At 53.0% G+C, this 20,283-nt stretch overlaps 1 protein-coding gene across 1 annotated transcript in view; it reads right to left on the bottom strand.

Moving 5' to 3' along the window:
* The window catches only part of LOC134340333 (peptidyl-prolyl cis-trans isomerase FKBP10-like), a 197,102-nt gene that overhangs the window by 135,272 nt on the left and 41,547 nt on the right, over positions 1-20,283 (bottom strand). Inside the window, exons 6-8 of the mRNA XM_063037447.1 lie at positions 14,408-14,553; positions 11,723-11,912; positions 932-1,074 (exon numbers count right to left, since the gene is read on the bottom strand). Coding sequence (XP_062893517.1) covers positions 932-1,074; positions 11,723-11,912; positions 14,408-14,553 — 479 coding nt within the window. The remainder of the gene's footprint in view (positions 1-931; positions 1,075-11,722; positions 11,913-14,407; positions 14,554-20,283) is intronic.

Genomic DNA, 20,283 nt, shown 5'->3' on the forward strand with positions numbered 1-20,283 from the left:
TGGAAAGTTTCATCTACAGAAGTGGTTTGCCATCGCCTTATTCTGGGCAGTGTGCCTTTACAAGACGGGTGACCCCCACAGCCATTATCAACACCCTTCAGAGAATGTCTGCCTGGCGCTAGTGGTCGCATCACCAGGAATTGGTGATCTGCTCGTCCGACCGTCCACCATCTGCTCCCATGGTTTCAGCCGACCCTGATCGGGGGGGACTGAGCAGGTGCTCCACCTTGCCCGAGGGTGACCTGCAGGCTGGCGGAGGGAAGGTAGAGGCGTACCTCCACGTACGTCGCAAAATTTGACCCTCTGAGCCCGCAGTACAGTGCAAGGCGTGAGGGTGTCCAGCCACCTCTGGCGGAGGGGGGCGGGGGGGGCTTGTCCTGTCCATTCCAGGGGGCAGCTCGCTCACCTTCGGTCCCCACCGGGCACCCAGCTCTCACCTGCGGCTCCAGGTCACTGTTCGCACGCCACAGCGGCCACCCCACCCCCCGGCACGCCGCTTCGAACAGGCGGGCTGAACCAGGAGAGGGCAGCCGGCAGGCTCTGCACCCCGGTGAGATAGGGGCGCGCCTGTCCCGCCCAGCGAGCGGAGCCGGCTCCAGGCGGACTGGGCGGAGGTGAGATCCAGCGGGCCCCGCAGCGCTCGGCGGAGAGCGGAGGGCGCGGGGCGAGGCACCGAGGAAGTCATGGCCGTGCGTCACCACCGAGGCGGTCTCCGGTCGCCGCGCCAAACTCACCGGACCCGGACTTCCGAGGTCACGAGAGCAGAGCCGCACCAATGCCACAGGGTTCCCGCTTCTTAAAAAGAAACCGGAAAGCTCCCGCACAGGCTCGGCGGAGACGGCGGGCCGCCGATCGCAGTGCGAGGCCGAGAGAAGACCGAAAAGTCTCGGAAGTGCGCAAAGGCGTGCGCGGGCACACACATGCTCCTCACCTCCCGACTCGCCGTGTCCAAGGTGTGGCGGGATCGTCAGAAGTCGCCTCTCCCCGATGCACATCTCCAGCAGCCCTTGGTTCAGCCCGGCGATCATTTTGCTGGACCCCAGGGTCAGAGTTTGTGGTGTATCATAGTCACGGCTGCAGGGTAAAAACAGAGTGGGATTGAGGGTGGGGGTCCGTGAAGACCGTGAGACCGAACACAGTTCCTTGGTTACTGAGACCATCAGACACACTGCAGGACAGGGGCTCCGAACACAGGGTCCATGGTTAATAGTATGGGTCCAGGGCATAAAAAGAGGTGGGGAAGCAAAATTAGGCCATTCAGCCCATCAAGTCTTCTCTTCCATACTATCATGGCTGAGTTATTATGCCTCTCAACCCTATTCTCCTCCCTTGCAATTTTTGGAGCCCTGACTACCCCACCAACTATCAACAAGACTCCCCCCCACTATAGGGAACATCCTCTCCACATCCACTCTATCTGAGTCCTCTGGTCCTAGACTCCCCCAAGTATAGGAAACATCCTCTCCACATCCACTCTATCTGTGCCCTCTGGTCCTAAACTCCCCCACTATCGGAAACATCATCTCCACATCCACTCTATCTGTGTCCTCTGGTCCTAGACTCCCCCACTATAGGAAACATCCTCTCCACATCCACTCTATCTGTGTCCTCTGGTCCTAGATTCCCCGACTACAGGAAACATCCTCTCCACATCCACTCTATCTGTGTCCTCTGGTCCTAGACTCCCCCCACTATCGGAAACATCATCTCCACATCCACTCTATCTGTGTCCTCTGGTCCTAGATTCCCCGACTACAGGAAACATCCTCTCCACATCCACTCTATCTGGGTCCTCTGGTCCCAGACTCCCCCACTATAGGAAACATCCTTTCAACATCCACTCTATCTGTGCCCTCTGGTCCCAGACTCCCCCACTATAGGAAACATCCTCTCCACATCCACTCTATCTGAGTCCTCTGGTCCTAGACTCCCCCAAGTATAGGAAACATCCTCTCCACATCCACTCTATCTGTGCCCTCTGGTCCTAAACTCCCCCACTATCGGAAACATCATCTCCACATCCACTCTATCTGTGTCCTCTGGTCCTAGATTCCCCGACTACAGGAAACATCCTCTCCACATCCACTCTATCTGGGTCCTCTGGTCCCAGACTCCCCCACTATAGGAAACATCCTTTCAACATCCACTCTATCTGTGCCCTCTGGTCCTAGACTCCCCCACTATAGGAAACATCCTCTCCACATCCACTCTATCTGTGTCCTCTGGTCCTAGATTCCCCGACTACAGGAAACATCCTCTCCACATCCACTCTATCTGGGTCCTCTGGTCCCAGACTCCCCCACTATAGGAAACATCCTCTCCACATCCACTCTATCTGTGTCCTCTGGTCCTAGACTCCCCCACTACAGGAAACATCCTCTCCACATCCACTCTATCTGGGCCTTTCAATATTTGAGAGGTATCAGTGAGATCCCCCCTCATTCTTCTAAACTCCAGTGAGTACAGGCCCCGAGCTATCAAACGCTTCTCATACATTAACTCTTTCATTCGTGGGATCGTCCTCATGAACCTGCACTGGACCCTCTCCCATGGATAAGGGGCCCAAAAATGCTCACAATACTCCACGTGTGGTCTGGCCAATACCTTATATAGCCTCAGCATTGTATCCTTGCTTTTGTATTCTAGTTCTCGGGAAATGAATGCCAACATTGCATTTGCCTTCCTTATCTCCGACTCAATCTAGCAGCTGTCAGATGCATGTAACCCAGACCAGAAGACCATAAGATATAGGAGCAGAAGTAGGCCATTCGGATCTTCGCCATTCAATCATGGGCTGATCCAATTCTTCCAGTCATCCCCACTCCCCTGCTTTCACCCCATACCCTTTGATGCCCTGGCTAATCAAGAACCTATCTATCTCTGTCTTGAATGCACCCAATGACTTGGCCTCCACAGCTGCTCGTGGTAACAAATTCCACAGATTTACCACCCTCCGACTAAAGTAATTTCTCCGCACCTCTGTTCTAAAAGGACATCGTTGAATCCTGAAGTTGTGCTCTCTTGTCCTAGGCTCCCCTACCATGGGAAATAACTTTGCCATATCTAATCTGTTCAGGCCTTTTAACATTTGGAATGTTTCTATGAGATCCCCCCTCATTATTTAACTATTTATGGTTCTATTACTATTTATTATTTATGGAACAACTGTAACAAAAACCAATTTCCCCCGGGATTGATAAAGTATGACTATGACTATTCTCCTGAACCCCAGGGAATACAGCCCAAGAGCTGCCAGACGTTCCTCATACGGTAACCCTTTCATTCCTGGAATCATTCTCGTGAATCTTCTCTGAACTCTCTCCAACGTCAGTACATCCTTTCTAAAATAAGGAGCCCAAAACTGCACACAATACTCCAAGTGTGGTCTCACGAGTGCCTTATAGAGCCTCAACAACACATCCCTGCTCCTATATTCTATACCTCCAGAAATGAATGCCAACATTGCATTCGGCTTCTTCACCACAGACTCAACCTGGAGGTTAACCTTTAGGGTATCCTGCACAAAGACTCCCAAGTCCCTTTGCATCTCTGCATTTTGAATTCTCTCCCCATCTAATTAATAGTCTGCTCGTTCATTTCTTCCACCAAAGTGCATGACCATACACTTTCCAACGTTGTATTTCATTTGCCACTTCTTTGTCCATTCCCCTAAACTACCTAAGTCTCTCTGCAGGCTCTCTGTTTCCTCAACACTACCCACTCCTCCACCTATCTTTGTATCATCGGCAAATTTAGCCACAAATCCATTAATCCCATAGTCCAAATCATTGACATACATTGTAAAAAACAGCAGTCCCAACACTGACCCCTGTGGAATTCCACTGGTAACCGGTAGCCAGCCAGAATAGGATCCCTTTATTCCCACTCTCTGTTTTCTGCCAATCAGCCAATGCTCCACCCATGTTAGTAACTTCCCTGTAATTCCATGGGCTCTTATCTTGTAAGCAGCCTCATGTGCAGCATCTTGTCAAAGGCCTTCTGAAAATCCAAGTACACCAATCTCCTTTGTCTACCCTGCTTGTCATTTCCTCAAAGAATTGCAGTAGGTTTGTCAGGCAGGATTTTCCTTTCAGGAAACCATGCTGGCTTTGGCCTATCTTGACATGTGCGTCCAGGTATTCCGCAATCTCATCCCTAACAATCGATTCCAACAACTTCCCAACCACTGATGTCAGGCTAACAGGTCTATAGTTCCCTTTCTGCTGCCTCCCACTCTTCTTCAATAGCAGAGTAACTTTTGCAATTTTCCAGTCATCCGGTACAATGCCAGAATCTATTGATTCTTCAAAGATCATAGTTAATGCCTCTGCAATGTCTCCAGCAACTTCCTTCAGAACCCGAGGCTGCATTCCATCAGGTCCAGGAGATTTATCCACCCTCAGACCATTAAGCTTCCTGAGCACCTTCTCAGTCGTAATTTTCACTGCACAAACTTCACTTCCCTGACACTCTTGAATGTCTGGTATACTGCAGACGACTTCCACTGTGAAGACTGATGCAAAATACACATTCAGTTCCTCTGCCATCTCTGCATCTCTCATTACAATATCTCCAGCATCATTTTCTACTGGTCCTATACCTATCCTCAACTATCTTTAACCCTTTATATACTTTAAAATATTTTAGTATATTCTTTGATATTAGTTGCCAGCTTCCCTTCATAATTCATCTTTTCCTTCCTAATGACCTTCTTAGTTTCCTTCTGCAAGTTTTTAAAAGCGTCCCAATCCTCTATCTTGCCACTAGCTCTGGCTTCCTTGTATGCCCTCTCTTTTGCTTTTACTTTGGCTCTGTTTTCACTTGTCAGCCACAGTAGTGTCCTTCTTCCATTTGAAAATTTCTTCTTATTTGGAATATATCTGTCTTGCACTTCCCTCATTTTTTATAGAAACTCCAGCCATTGCTGCTCTGCTGTCCTTCCTGCTAGTGTCCCTTTCCAGTCAACCTTGGCCAGTTCCCCTCTCATGCCTTTGTAATTTCCCTTATTCCACTGAAATACCGACACATTGAAATTTGGTTTCTCCTGAAATTTCAAAGTGAACTCGATCATATTGTGATCCCTAAAGGTTCCTTAACCTTAAGCTATCTTATCACCTCTGGATCATTGCACAACACCCAATCCAGCACAGCTGATCCCCTAGTGGGCTCAACAACAAGCTGTTCTAAAAAATCCATCCCTTAGACATTCTACAAATTCTCTCTCTTGAGGTCCAGTGCTGACTTGGTTTTCCCAATCCACTTTCAATGTTACAATCCCCAATGATTATCATGACATTGCCCTTCTGACACACCCTTTCTATCTCCTGCTGTAATTTGTAATCCACATCCGGGCTGCTGTTTGGAGGCCTGGATACAACTGCCATTAGGGTCCTTTTACCCTTGTCATTTCTTAACTCAACCCATAGAGACTCTACACCTTACGAACCTATGTTATCCCTTTCTAATGGTTTAATAGTATTTCTTATACATAGGACCACACCACCCCCTCTGCCTACTAACGTATTTTTCCAATACACTGTATATCCTCGGACGTTCAGCTCCCAATGGCAGCCGTCCTTTAGCCAAGTTTCAGAGATGGCCACAACGTCCTACTTGCCAATCTGTAGCTGAATTTCAAGATCGTCCATTTTATTCCTTATGCTGCGTGCATTTCAATACAATTTGGAGAGCGTGTAGAGCAGTTTTATCGGGACGTTACCCCTGGATTAGAGGGCGTGCGCTATCACAAGAGGCTGAACAAACTTGGGGTGTTCCCCCTGGAAGGGCTGAGGCCAGGGGGGAGATCTGATAGAGGTTTACAAGGAGAGGAACAGATAGAGTGGACAGCATTTCCCAGGGTTGAAATGTCTCACACCAGAGGGTATGCATGGAAGGGGAGAGGGGGTCGGTTCAGAGGGGATGTGAGGGGCAAGTTTTTTAGAGAATGGTGGATGCTTGGAACGTGCTGCCTGGGGCCGGTGGTGGGAGATACATTAGAGACTTTTAAGAGACGTTTCGATAGGCAGATAACTGTGAGAAAAATGGAAGGATATGGACATTGTGTAGGCAGAGGGGATTGGTTTCGTTGGCCGTTGGATCACTAATTTCATTGGTTCGGCCCAGCATTGTGCTGGTGTACTGCGCTGTTCGACGGCCTCTGTTCCGTACCGCCTTGTTCATCCTCCCCCAGGCAGGAAGACTGAACAAGACAGCAGGCATGCCCCACCCCAGCCGACAGACACTCCCGAAAACCCACGTCTTCCTGTCGGGGCCACTGGGAATGGGGATATAGAGGCTGCAGACTACGACCCAGATCTTAACAGCAACCCCCCGCGCCCCCCCCGAGACGAGAGGTGACGCTCTGTCCAAATGTGCGGTACCCCCCCATCTCCCAGGTTCAAATTCTTCACGTGCAATACCTTCCCCACAGAGAGCTCCCGCTGGCAGGCCCACCATTACCAACGTGGAGCATTACAGCCCAGGACGGCCCCCAAGCCCGGCTGCGAGAGGAGGAGGGATGCGCACAGGGGGGTTGCCAGCAGCCCCCTCCCGTTAAAACCCAGAGCCACAGAAACGCTGAAGGCCTCGTCCCTGGGAGAGGAAGGATCTTCGAAGATGGGGTCCACCTGTGGACAACTTGAAAGAACTGCTTCCCATTCCCATTCAGATATGTCCATACGTGGCCTCCTCTACTGCCATAATGAGGCTAAACTCAGGTTGGAGGAGCAACACCTCATATACCGTCTGGGTAGTCTCCAGCCCCTTGGTATGAGCGTAGAATTCTCCAACTTCCGGTAATTCCCTACCCCTCCCTTCCTCTATCCCTATTTCACATCACCTCCCTCATAGTTCCGCCTCCTTCTACTACTTCGCATTGTTCTCCTGCCAATCACCTCCCTGCTTCCCCTCCCTGACCCTTTTCTTTCAAATTACTGTTTTTTTCAACTACCAGCATTCTTCAAACCCTCCCCAAAGTTCTTCCTTCAGTCCTGATGAAGGGTTTTGGCCCGAAACGTCGACTAATCTTTTCAACTGATGCTGACTGACCTGCTGAGTTCCTCCAGCGCAGTGTGAGTGTTCCTTTAACAACAGCATCTGAAGATTATTTTGTGTTTACAAGGTGGTAGGTGATAGGTGGAACCGGGAGAGAGGGGGACCTCCAGCATCTGCAGGCTATTTTGTATTGAAAGAATGGCGCAGGACAGAGGGCACTGGCGCACTGCTGTCAACCCCCAGTAGCCCTTCGGCCCACAATTTTGTGCTGACCCCTTAACCTACTCCAAGATCCATTTGACCCTTCCCTCCCAAATAGACCTCCATTTTTCTAACCTCCATGTGTCCATGTAAGAGTTTCTTAAATATATCTGCCCCGGAAGCATATTTATTTAATAAACCCACCCCTGAGTTTGAACAGGGCGCAGAGATTTATCAGGATGCTGCCTGGATTAGAGAGGGTGCAGAGGAGATTAACCGGGATGCTGCCTGGATTATAGAGGGTGAAGAGGAGATTCACCAGGATGCTGCCTGGATTAGAGAGGGTGCAGAGGAGATTAACCGGGATGCTGCCTGGATTATAGAGGGTGAAGAGGAGATTCACCAGGATGCTGCCTGGATTAGAGAGGGTGCAGAGGAGATTCACCAGGATGCTGCCTGGATTAGAGAGGGTGCAGAGGAGATTCACCAGGATGCTGCCTGGATTAGAGAGGGTGCAGAGGAGATTCACCAGGATGCTGCCTGGATTAGAGAGGGTGCAGAGGAGATTCACCAGGATGCTGCCTGGATTAGTGAGGGTGCAGAGGAGATTCACCAGGATGCTGCCTGGATTAGAGAGGGTGCAGAGGAGATTCACCAGGATGCTGCCTGGATTAGAGAGGGTGCAAAGGAGATTCACCAGGATGCTGCCTGGATTAGAGAGGGTGCAGAGGAGATTCACCAGGATGCTGCCTGGATTGGAGAGCATGTCTTACAAGGGACAGGTTGAGCGAGCTGGGGCTTTTCACTTTGGAGTGAAGGAGGATGAGAGGTGATTTGATAGAGGTGTACAAGATAGAGTGGAGAGCCACAGGCTTTCTCTCAGGGTGGAAACGGCTAACATGAGTGAGCATAATTTTAAGGTGATTGGAATAAAGTATAGGGCGGATGTCAGAAGTCGGCTTTTTTTTTGGGTAGGTGTGTGGAACAGTGGTGGAGGCAGATACATTAGGGACATTTAAGAGACTTTTAGATAATCACATGGATGACAAAAAAAATGAATTCCAAATTCAGGATTGTTTGAAGTCATTTCCGGCACGCAAGTGTAGAGGAGAACAAAATAATTGTTACCCTGGGTCTGCTGCAGCACAAAAAAACACAGTAAGATTAAAAAAAAACAATAAATATAAATATATACGATAGCTTATCCACACAGATTGATTGTATGTCCGTAAAGTGATGCTGGGCACAGGAGTGTCTGTACATGAGGTGACTCTGCGGCTCGAAGGGCCGAATGGCCTACTCCTGCACCTATTTTCTATGTTTCTATGAAATGATAAAGTAGTGGTGATTGGGGGTGTGGAGGGGTGGGTCAGTGGGTGATTGGGGGTGTGGAGGGGTGGGTCAGTGGGTGATTGGGGGTGTGGACGGGTGGGTCAGTGGGTGATTGGGGGTGTGGAGGGGTGAGTCAGTGGGTGATTAGGGGTGTGGAGGGGTGGGTCAGTGGGTGATTGGGGGTGTGGAGGGGTGGGTCAGTGGGTGATTGGGGGTGTGGAGGGGTGGGTCAGTGGGTGATTGGGGGTGTGGAGGGGTGGGTCAGTGGGTGATTGGGGGTGTGGAGGGGTGGGTCAGTGGGTGATTGGGGGTGTGGAGGGGTGAGTCAGTGGGTGATTGGGGGTGAGGAGGGGTGGGTCAGTGGGTGGTTGGGGGTGTGGAGGGGTGGGTCAGTGGGTGATTGGGGGTGAGGAGGGGTGGGTCAGTGGGTGGTTGGGGGTGTGGAGGGGAGGGTCAGTGGGTGATTGGGGGTGTGGAGGTGTGGGTCAGTGGGTGATTGGGGTGTGTGGAGGTGTGGGTCAGTGGGTGTTTGGGGTGTGGTGGGGTGGGTCAGTGGGTGATTGGGGGTGTGGAGGGGTGGGTCAGTGGGTGATTGGGGGTGAGGAGGGGTGGGTCAGTGGGTGATTGGGAGTGTAGAGGGGTGGGTCAGTGGGTGATTGGGGGTGTGGAGGGGTGGGTCATTGGGTGATAGGGTGTGTGGAGGGGTGGGTCAGTGGGTGATTGGGGGTGTGGAGGTGTGGGTCATTGGGTGATAGGGTGTGTGGAGGGGTGGGTCAGTGGGTGATTGGGGGTGTGGAGGGGTGACTCAGTGGGTGATTGGGGGTGTGGAGGGGTGGGTCAGTGGGTGGTTGGGGGTGTGGAGTGGTGGGTCAGTGAGTGATTGGGGGTGTGGAGGGGTGGGTCAGTGGGTGATTGGGGGTGAGGAGGGGTGGGTCAGTGGGTGATTGGGACTGTGGAGGGGTGGGTCAGTGGGTGATTGGAGGTGTGGAGGGGTGGGTCAGTGGGTGATTGGGGGTGTGGAGGGGTGGGGGTCATTGGGTGATAGGGTGTGTGGAGGGGTGGGTCAGTGGGTGATTGGGGGTGTGGAGGGGTGGGTCAGTGGGTGATTGGGGGTGTGGAGGGGTGGGTCAGTGGGTGGTTGGGGGTGTGGAGTGGTGGGTCAGTGAGTGATTGGGGGTGTGGAGGGGTGGGTCAGTGGGTGATTGGGGGTGAGGAGGGGTGGGTCAGTGGGTGATTGGGACTGTGGAGGGGTGGGTCAGTGGGTGATTGGGGGTGTGGAGGGGTGGGTCAGTGGGTGATTGGGGGTGAGGAGGGGTGGGTCAGTGAGTGATTGGGGGTGTGGAGGGGTGGGTCAGTGGGTGATTGGGGGTGTGGAGGTGTGGGTCATTGGGTGATAGGGTGTGTGGAGGGGTGGGTCAGTGGGTGATTCGGGGTGTGGAGGGGTGGGTCAGTGGGTGATTGGGGGTGTGGAGGGGTGGGTCATTGGGTGATAGGGTGTGTGGAGGGGTGGGTCAGTGGGTGATTGGGGGTGTGGAGGGGTGGGTCAGTGGGTGATTGGGGGTGTGGAGGGGTGGGTCAGTGGGTGGTTGGGGGTGTGGAGTGGTGGGTCAGTGAGTGATTGGGGGTGTGGAGGGGTGGGTCAGTGGGTGATTGGGGGTGAGGAGGGGTGGGTCAGTGGGTGATTGGGACTGTGGAGGGGTGGGTCAGTGGGTGATTGGGGGTGTGGAGGGGTGGGTCAGTGGGTGATTGGGGGTGTGGAGGTGTGGGTCAGTGGGTGATTGGGGGTGTGGAGGGGTGACTCAGTGGGTGATTGGGGGTGTGGAGGGGTGGGTCAGTGGGTGATTGGGGGTGTGGAGGGGTGGGTCAGTGGGTTATTGGGGGTGTGGAGGGGTGGGTCAGTGGGTGATTGGGGGTGTGGAGGGGTGGGTCAGTGGGTGATTGGGGGTGTGTGGAGGGGTGGGTCAGTGGGTGATTGGGGGTGTGGAGGGGTGGGTCGGTGGGTGATTGGGGGTGTGGAGGGGTGGGTCAGTGGGTGGTTGGGGGTGTGGAGGGGTAGGTCAGTGGGTGATTGGGGATGTGGAGGGGTGGGTCAGTGGGTGATTGGGAGTGTGGAGGGGTGGGTCAGTGGGTGATTGGGGGTGTGGAGGGGTGGGTCAGTGGGTGATTGGGTGTGTGGAGGGGTGGGTCAGTGGGTGATTGGGGGTGTGGAGGGGTGGGTCAGTGGGTGATTGGGGGTGTGGAGGGGTGGGTCAGTGAGTGATTGGGGGTGTGGAGGGGTGGGTCAGTGGGTGATTGAGGGTATGGAGGGATGGGTCAGTGGGTGATTGGGGGTGTGGAGGGGTGGGTCAGTGGGTGATTGGGGGTGTGGAGGGGTGGGTCAGTGGGTGATTCGGGGTGTGGAGGGATGGGTCAGTGGGTGATTGGGGGTGTGGAGGGGTGGGTCAGTGGGTGATTGGGGGTGTGGAGGGGTGGGTCAGTGGGTGATTGGGGGTGTGGAGGGGTGGGTCAGTGGGCGATTGGGGGTGTGGAGGGGTGGGTCAGTGGGTGGAGGTGTTGATCAGCCTCACTGCTTGTGGAAAGTCACTGTTTTTGAATCTGGTCGTCCTGGCGTAGATGTTACGTAGCCTCCCCCCTGACGAGTGTGGGACTGACAGTCCGTGAGCAGTGTGGAGGTCTGTGTGGGAGGGAAGGTGGGGTCGACTTCCGTGGGCCGAGGGTCCCGTACTGTGCTAGCGCTGTGGCGTTCTGCCCTCCGCCCCAGTCAGAGCAACGTGAAAACTCCGCGCAGGCAGCACCCAATTGAACCTACAACGCTGGAGATGCGAGCTGCGTCCCCCCCCCCACCACTAACCCCCCCCCCAACCCCGTGTCCGACTACGCTCAGCCGCCATCTTCCGTCGCCTGGCTGAGTGTAATGTCCCCTCATGGCCCCCCCCAACCCCCCGGTGTCGATACACCATCCCCTGCAGACCCCAGCACCCGCCCGTCGCAAACTGGGGCGCCGGAATTCAGAGTTCAATCTGCTATGAGCTGGTGGGTTAGTAGGTTAATTGGTCGTTACGATCGGGCTCGGGTTCAGTCAGTGGGTCGCTGGCTCGAGATCAATAGAAGTTTTTTAAAGATCGCGGTAACCGGAACGTCATTGGGGTGGTGCTTGTTGGCGGGGGGGCGGGAGGGGGGGTGTTCTGCGACGTACGAGGTGTAGAGCTGCGTGCCGTCCATCAGCGAGGCGTTGTAGTGGTACTTGACAAAGTCGGTCAGCTGGGAGGTCTTGTTGCAGTCCTGGGGCTTGAAGTAGGACTGGATTCCCACCGTGTCCTTTGGGTTGTGGAAGTCAACCACGTGCACGTCGAACACCAGCACGGCAGAGCTTGGGATCTTGTCGTCTGCGGGTGGGAGGCAGACAGCGGTCAGGCACACACACACACACACAAACACCACATGGTCGTCTTCACAGAGCCCAAGCAACAGTCGCCCCAACCAACTTCGGACGGGGAGGTGGTGACACCGTGCCAGTAACAGCAGCTCTGGATTTAAATTATGCCTGCCTCATTCCCCCCCGCACCCCAACCCAACCCCCAGCACATTTCACAATCAACCCACCGATTTAACCTCTTTTTTAACGGGGCAATTTGCAATGACCAATTCACCTACCAACCGGTTCGCCTTCGCAACTTTGTCGAACGGTGCAGGCTGAATCATCTGCAGCTCAGCATCAGTGAGACAAAGGAGACCGTGATGGACTATAGGAAGACTGAGCCTGGTGCCAAAAAGAAAAAAAAAATCCAGCGAGCGGCTGTTCTGTGAGCGAAAACATCTCGTTAAATCCACTCGCTGGATGTTTTATTTTCATTTTTGGCACCATTCTTTGTAAACTCCAGAGTCTGTGTGCGTAAAAATCCCGGGAGATCAGCAGTTTCTGGGATACTCAAATCATCCTGAGCAGCACCTAATTAATCAGCTTGTTTATTTCGGCTTTTTTCTTAAATATGTGCCGGACGCGCTCCAGCTAGCACTGCACCCCTGAAGAAATCTGATAGGAGAGTGGACCATGAGAGAAAGGGAAGGTGATAGACAGATGAGGAGAAGAGTCGGGAAATGAAGAAGAGGGAAGGAGGAGTGGGAAAAAAATTACCAGAAGGTAACCCATCCTGGAGAGAAAAACAAAAGCCCCTTCACTGAACAGAGAGCTGTGACTCTGTCGCACGTGGGGACGGTGGGCCTAATACTCTGCAGGGAGGCGAGAGAGGGAACTCTGCAGTTCAAGCTCACTCCCTGAACTCCCTGCTGCAGTGCTGAGGGAGCGGGGAGCCTGCAGAAGGACGGAGACAGATTGGGAGAATGGGCAGAGAAGTGCCAGGTGGTGTACAGTGTCGGGCAGTGTGTGGTCAAGCACTCCGGCAGAAGGAATAAAGGTGCCGACTATTTCGTAACCGGAGAGTGAAATCGGAATTTGGAGCTGGGAGTCCTCGTGCAGGAAGGTTAACCTGCAGGTTGAGTCGGTGGTCAGGAAGGCCAATGCAATGTCAGCATTCATTTCCAGAGGACGAGATTATAAAAGCAAAGATGTAATGCTGAGGGTTTGTAAGGCACTGGTCGGACCGCATTTGGAGTATTGTGAGCAGCTTTGGGCCCCTTGTCGGTGAAGGGATGTGCTGAAACTGGAGAGGGTCCAACTGAAGTTCACAAAAATGATTCTGGGAATTAAAGGGTTAACGTATAAGGAATGCTGATGGACCTGGGCCTGGACTTGCTGGAGATTAGAAAAATGAGGGGGAGTCTAGGACCAGAGGACACAGATAGAGTGGATGTGGAGAGGATGTTTCCTATAGTGGGGGAGTCTCGGACCAGAGGACACAGATAGAGTGGATATGGAGAGAATGTTTCCTATAGTGGGGGAGTCTAGGACCAGAGGGCACAGATAGAGTGGATGTGGAGAGGATGTTTCCTATAGTGGAGGGAGTCTGGGACCAGAAGACACAGATAGAGTGGATGTGGATAGGACATTTCCTATAGTGGGGGAGTCTAGGACCAGAGGGCACAGACAGAGTGGATGTGGAGAGGATGTTTCCTATACTGGGGGAGTCTAGGACCAGAGGGCACAGATAGATTGGATGTGGAGAGGATGTTTCCTATAGTGGGGGGAGCCTAGGACCAGAGGACACAGATAGAGTGGATGTGGAGAGGATGTTTCCTATAGTGGGGGAGTCTTGGACCAGAGGACACAGATAGAGTGGATGTGGAGAGGATGTTTCCTATAGCGGGGGAGTCTAGGACCAGAAGACACAGATAGAGTGGATGTGGAGAGGGTGTTTTCCTATAGTGGGGGGAGTCAGGGACCAGAGGGCACAGATAGAGTGGATGTGGAGAGGATGTTTCCCATGGTGGGGGAGTCTAGGACCAGAGGACACTAGTTTAGAATAGGATGCTCCTTCAAAACAGAGATGAGAAAGAATTTCTTCAACCAGAGAAATGTCCATTTATAAAATAAATAAGGAAATATTTTCTTGGCCAGAGGCTGGTGAATCTGTGGAATTCATTGCCACAGATGACTGTGGAGGCCAAGTCATTGGGTACATTGAAAGTGGAAGTTGATAGGGTGTTAATTAGAGACGGTGTCCCAGATTACGGGGAGAAGGCAGGAGAATGGGGTTTAGAGGGATAGTAAATCAGCCATGATGGAATGGTGGAGCAGACTCAATGGGCTGAATGGCCTAATTCTACTCCTGTGTCTCGTGGAATTAATGTGTAAATGGCTTAGATTACAGACACTCGTTCGAAGGTGCTGTCGGCCAGAGTCAGGATGGTACTCGTGTTGCAAGTCCATTCTCTTACGTAAGTGTCGCCTTTGGATTCGGGGTCAGAGAGTTAAGTTCCTTACCGACTCCGTTCTCTCCGTAGGCCAGGTGAGGTGGGATGATGATTCTCCGTCTCTCTCCCATGCATGCTCCGATCAAACCTTGGTCAACCCCCTCAATCACGTACCCCATCCCGATGTAGGTGTCGTAGGTGTGGTTCCGCGAGTGGCTGAGGTCAAGAACACAAATTGCGAGAGCGGTTGAACAGCAGGTGTTTTGGGTGCGGCAGGACCCTGAGCCGGCCGCCGGCGGCCCCCGCCAGCTCCACCAGCGGCCCCTGCGACACAAGTAGGCGGACAGCTACAGGCTAACCTCCTGTGTGGTGCACGGGCCAATCCCAACCGGGTTTGTGCCAAAACGTCCCCGTGCGGCTCACCAGGACACGCGCCCAGCGCTGGCCACCGTGATCTCAGCCAGGAAAGTCGCTGGTTGACGGAGATCTCGCTCATGTTTACAGAGTGTAGATCCTTACATTCACAGTACAAGATCACGCCCCCCCCATACCGACCCATGACGTTGTACTGACATTGTAACCTACTTCACAGTCAATCCAACCCTGCCCTCCCACATAACCTTCCAATCTTCTATCATCCACGTGCTTATCTAAGTGTCGCTAATGTATCTGCTTCTACCACTACGCTCTGTAAAAACCTACCCCCACCCCCAAATCACCTTAAAATTATGACCTCCTCATATCAGATGTGGGAAAAAGCCTCCTGGCTGTCCACACTGTCTTACCTCCAATTCTCTTGTATAGTTCTATCATGTCCCCCTTCACTCTTAAGAGAATCTGAGCTCACCCTCTCCTTATAAGGCACTCTGCTCTCTCTAATCCAGGCAATCCTGGTGAATCTCCTCTGCACCCTCTCTAATCCAGACAGCATTCTTGTAAATCTCCTCTGCACCCTCTCTAATCCAGGCACCATCCTGGTAAATCTCCTCAGCATCCTCTCTAATCCAGACAGCATCCTGGTGAATCTCCTCTGCACCCTCTCTAATCCAGGCAGCATCCTGGTGAATCTTCTCTGCACCCTCTCTAATCCAGGCACCATCCTGGTAAATCTCCTCAGCATCCTCTCTAATCCAGGCACCATCCTGGTAAATCTCCTCAGCATCCTCTCTAATCCAGACAGCACCCTGGTGAATCTTCTCTGCACCCTCTCTAATCCAGGCACCATCCTGGTAAATCTCCTCTGCACCCTCTCTAATCCAGGCACCATCCTGGTAAATCTCCTCAGCATCCTCTCTAATCCAGGCAGCACCCTGGTGAATCTTCTCTGCACCCTCTCTAATCCAGGCACCATCCTGGCAAATCTCCTCTGCACCCTCTCTAATCCAGGCACCATCCTGGTAAATCTCCTCAGCATCCTCTCTAATATAGGCAGCACCCTGGTGAATCTTCTCTGCACCCTCTCTAATCCAGGCACCATCCTGGTGAATCTCCTCTGCACCCTCTCTAATCCAGACAGCATTCTTGTAAATCTCCTCTGCACCCTCTCTAATCCAGGCACCATCCTGGAAAATCTCCTCAGCATCCTCTCTAATCCAGACAGCATCCTGGTGAATCTCCTCTGCACCCTCTCTAATCCAGGCAGCATCCTGGTGAATCTTCTCTGCACCCTCTCTAATCCAGGCACCATCCTGGTAAATCTCCTCTGCACCCTCTCTAATCCAGGCACCATCCTGGTAAATCTCCTCAGCATCCTCTCTAATCCAGGCAGCACCCTGGTGAATCTTCTCTGCACCCTCTCTAATCCAGGCACCATCCTGGTAAATCTCCTCTGCACCCTCTCTAATCCAGGCACCATCCTGGTAAATCTCCTCAGCATCCTCTCTAATATAGGCAGCACCCTGGTGAATCTTCTCTGCACCCTCTCTAATCCAGGCAGCATCCTGGTGAATCTCCTCTGCACCCTCTCTAATCCAGACAGCATTCTTGTAAATCTCCTCTGCACCCTCTCTAATCCAGGCACCATCCTGGTAAATCTCCTCAGCATCCTCTCTAATCCAGACAGCATCCTGGTGAATCTCCTCTGCACCCTCTCTAATCCAGGCAGCATCCTGGTGAATCTTCTCTGCACCCTCTCTAATCCAGGCACCATCCTGGTAAATCTCCTCAGCATCCTCTCTAATCCAGGCACCATCCTGGTAAATCTCCTCAGCATCCTCTCTAATCCAGACAGCACCCTGGTGAATCTTCTCTGCACCCTCTCTAATCCAGGCACCATCCTGGTAAATCTCCTCTGCACCCTCTCTAATCCAGGCACCATCCTGGTAAATCTCCTCAGAATCCTCTCTAATCCAGGCAGCACCCTGGTGAATCTTCTCTGCACCCTCTCTAATCCAGGCACCATCCTGGTGAATCTCCTCTGCACCCTCTCTAATCTAGGCAGCATCCTGGTGAATCTCCTCTGCACCCTCTCTGATCCAGGCAGCATCCTGGTAAATCTCCCTCTGCAACCTCTCTAATCCAGGCAGCATCCTGGTGAATCTCCTCTGCACCCTCTCTGATCCAGGCAGCATCCTGGTGAATCTCCTCTGCACCCTCTCTGATCCAGGCAGCATCCTGGTGAATCTCCTCTGCACCCTCTCTAATCCAGGCCGCATCCTGGTGAATCTCCTCTGCACCCTCTCTAATCCATGCAGCATCCTGGTAAATCTCCCTCTGCACCCTCTCTAATCCAGGCAGCATCCTGGTGAATCTCCTCTGCACCCTCTCTGATCCAGGCAGCATCCTGGTGAATCTCCTCTGCACCCTCTCTGATCCAGGCAGCATCCTGGTGAATCTCCTCTGCACCCTCTCTGATCCAGGCACCATCCTGGTGAATCTCCTCTGCACCCTCTCTAATCCAGGCAGCATCCTGGTAAATCTCCTCTGCACCCTCTCTAATCCAGGCAGCATCCTGGTGAATCTCCTCAGCATCCTCTCTAATCCAGACAGCATCCTGGTGAATCTCCTCTGCACCCTCTCTAATCCAGGCAGCATCCTGGTGAATCTTCTCTGCACCCTCTCTAATCCAGCCACCATCCTGGTAAATCTCCTCAGCATCCTCTCTAATCCAGGCACCATCCTGGTAAATCTCCTCAGCATCCTCTCTAATCCAGACAGCACCCTGGTGAATCTCCTCTGCACCCTCTCTAATCCAGGCACCATCCTGGTAAATCTCCTCAGCATCCTCTCTAATCCAGGCAGCACCCTGGTGAATCTTCTCTGCACCCTCTCTAATCCAGGCACCATCCTGGTGAATCTCCTCTGCACCCTCTCTAATCTAGGAAGCATCCTGGTGAATCTCCTCTGCACCCTCTCTAATCCAGGCAGCATCCTGGTGAATCTCCTCTGCACCCTCTCTAATCCAGGCAGCATCCTGGTGAATCTCCTCTGCACCCTCTCTAATCCAGGCAGCATCCTGGTGAATCTCCTCTGCACCCTCTCTAATCCAGGCAGCATCCTGGTAAATCTCCTCTGCACCCTCTCTAATCCAGGCAGCATCCTGGTGAATCTCCTCTGCACCCTCTCTAATCCAGGCAGCATCCTGGTGATTCTCCTCTGCTCCCTCTCTAATCCAGGCAGCATCCTGGTGAATCTCCTCTGCACCCTCTCTAATCCAGGCAGCATCCTGGTTAATCTCCTCTGCACCCTCTCTAATCCAGGCAGCATCCTGGTAAATCTCCTCTGCACCCTCTCTAATCCAGGCAGCATCCTGGTTAATCTCCTCTGCACCCTCTCTAATCCAGGCAGCATCCTCGTGAATCTCCTCTGCACCCTCTCTAATCCAGGCAGCATCCTGGTGAATCTCCTCTGCACCCTCTCTAATCCAGGCAGCATCCTGGTGAATCTCCTCTGCACCCTCTCTAATCCAGGCAGCATCCTGGTGAATCTCCTCTGCACCCTCTCTAATCCAGGCAGCATCCTGGTTAATCTCCTCTGCACCCTCTCTAATCCAGGCAGCATCCTGGTAAATCTCCTCTGCACCCTCTCTAATCCAGTCAGCATCCTGGTTAATCTGCTCTGCACCCTCTCTAATCCAGGCAGCATCCTCGTGAATCTCCTCTTCACCCTCTCTAATCCAGGCAGCATCCTGGTGAATCTCCTCTGCACCCTCTCTAATCCAGGCAGCATCCTGGTGAATCTCCTCTGCACCCTCTCTAATCCAGGCAGCATCCTGGTGAATCTCCTCTGCACCCTCTCTAATCCAGGCAGCATCCTCGTGAATCTCCTCTGCACCCTCTCTAATCCAGGCAGCATCCTGGTGAATCTCCTCTGCACCCTCTCTAATCCAGGCAGCATCCTGGTAAATCTCCTCTGCACCCTCTCTAATCCAGGCAGCATCCTGGTGAATCTCCTCTGCACCCTCTCTAATCCAGGCAGCATCCTGGTGAATCTCCTCTGCACCCTCTCTAATCCAGGCAGCATCCTGGTGAATCTCCTCTGCACCCTCTCTAATCCAGGCAGCATCCTGGTTAATCTCCTCTGCACCCTCTCTAATCCAGGCAGCATCCTGGTAAATCTCCTCTGCACCCTCTCTAATCCAGGCAGCATCCTGGTTAATCTCCTCTGCACCCTCTCTAATCCAGGCAGCATCCTGGTGAATCTCCTCTGCACCCTCTCTAATCCAGGCAGCATCCTGGTGAATCCCCTCTGCACCCTCTCTAATCTAGGCAGCATCCTGGTGAATCTCCTCTGCACCCTCTCTAATCCAGGCATCATCCTGGTGAATCTCCTCTGCACCCTCTCTAATCCAGGCAGCATCCTGGTGAATCTCCTCTGCACCCTCTCTAATCCAGGCAGCATCCTGGTTAATCTCCTCTGCACCCTCTCTAATCCAGGCAGCATCCTGGTAAATCTCCTCTGCACCCTCTCTAATCCAGGCAGCATCCTGGTTAATCTCCTCTGCACCCTCTCTAATCCAGGCAGCATCCTCGTGAATCTCCTCTTCACCCTCTCTAATCCAGGCAGCATCCTGGTGAATCTCCTCTGCACCCTCTCTAATCCAGGCAGCATCCTGGTGAATCTCCTCTGCACCCTCTCTAATCCAGGCAGCATCCTGGTAAATCTCCTCTGCACCCTCTCTAATCCAGGCAGCATCCTGGTGAATCTCCTCTGCACCCTCTCTAATCCAGGCAGCATCCTGGTGAATCTCCTCTGCACCCTCTCTAATCCAGGCAGCATCCTGGTAAATCTCCTCTGCACCCTCTCTAATCCAGGCAGCATCCTGGTGAATCTCCTCTGCACCCTCTCTAATCCAGGCAGCATCCTGGTGAATCTCCTCTGCACCCTCTCTAATCCAGGCAGCATCCTGGTGAATCTCCTCTGCACCCTCTCTAATCCAGGCAGCATCCTGGTTAATCTCCTCTGCACCCTCTCTAATCCAGGCAGCATCCTGGTAAATCTCCTCTGCACCCTCTCTAATCCAGGCAGCATCCTGGTTAATCTCCTCTGCACCCTCTCTAATCCAGGCAGCATCCTGGTGAATCTCCTCTGCACCCTCTCTAATCCAGGCAGCATCCTGGTGAATCCCCTCTGCACCCTCTCTAATCTTGGCAGCATCCTGGTGAATCTCCTCTGCACCCTCTCTAATCCAGGCATCATCCTGGTGAATCTCCTCTGCACCCTCTCTAATCCAGGCACCATCCTGGTGAATCTCCTCTGCACCCTCTCTAATCCAGGCAGCATCCTGGTGAATCTCCTCTGCACCCTCTCTGATCCAGGCAGCATCCTGGTGAATCTCCTCTGCACCCTCTCTAATCCAGGCAGCATCCTGGTGAATCTCCTCTGCACCCTCTCTAATCCAAGCAGCATCCTGGTGAATCTCCTCTGCACCCTCTCTAATCCAGGCAGCATCCCGGTGAATCCCCTCTGCACCCTCTCTAATCCAGGCAGCATCCTGGTGAATCTCCT

The sequence above is a fragment of the Mobula hypostoma genome, chromosome X1, assembly GCF_963921235.1.
Source record: "Mobula hypostoma chromosome X1, sMobHyp1.1, whole genome shotgun sequence".
Taxonomy (NCBI): domain Eukaryota; kingdom Metazoa; phylum Chordata; class Chondrichthyes; order Myliobatiformes; family Myliobatidae; genus Mobula; species Mobula hypostoma.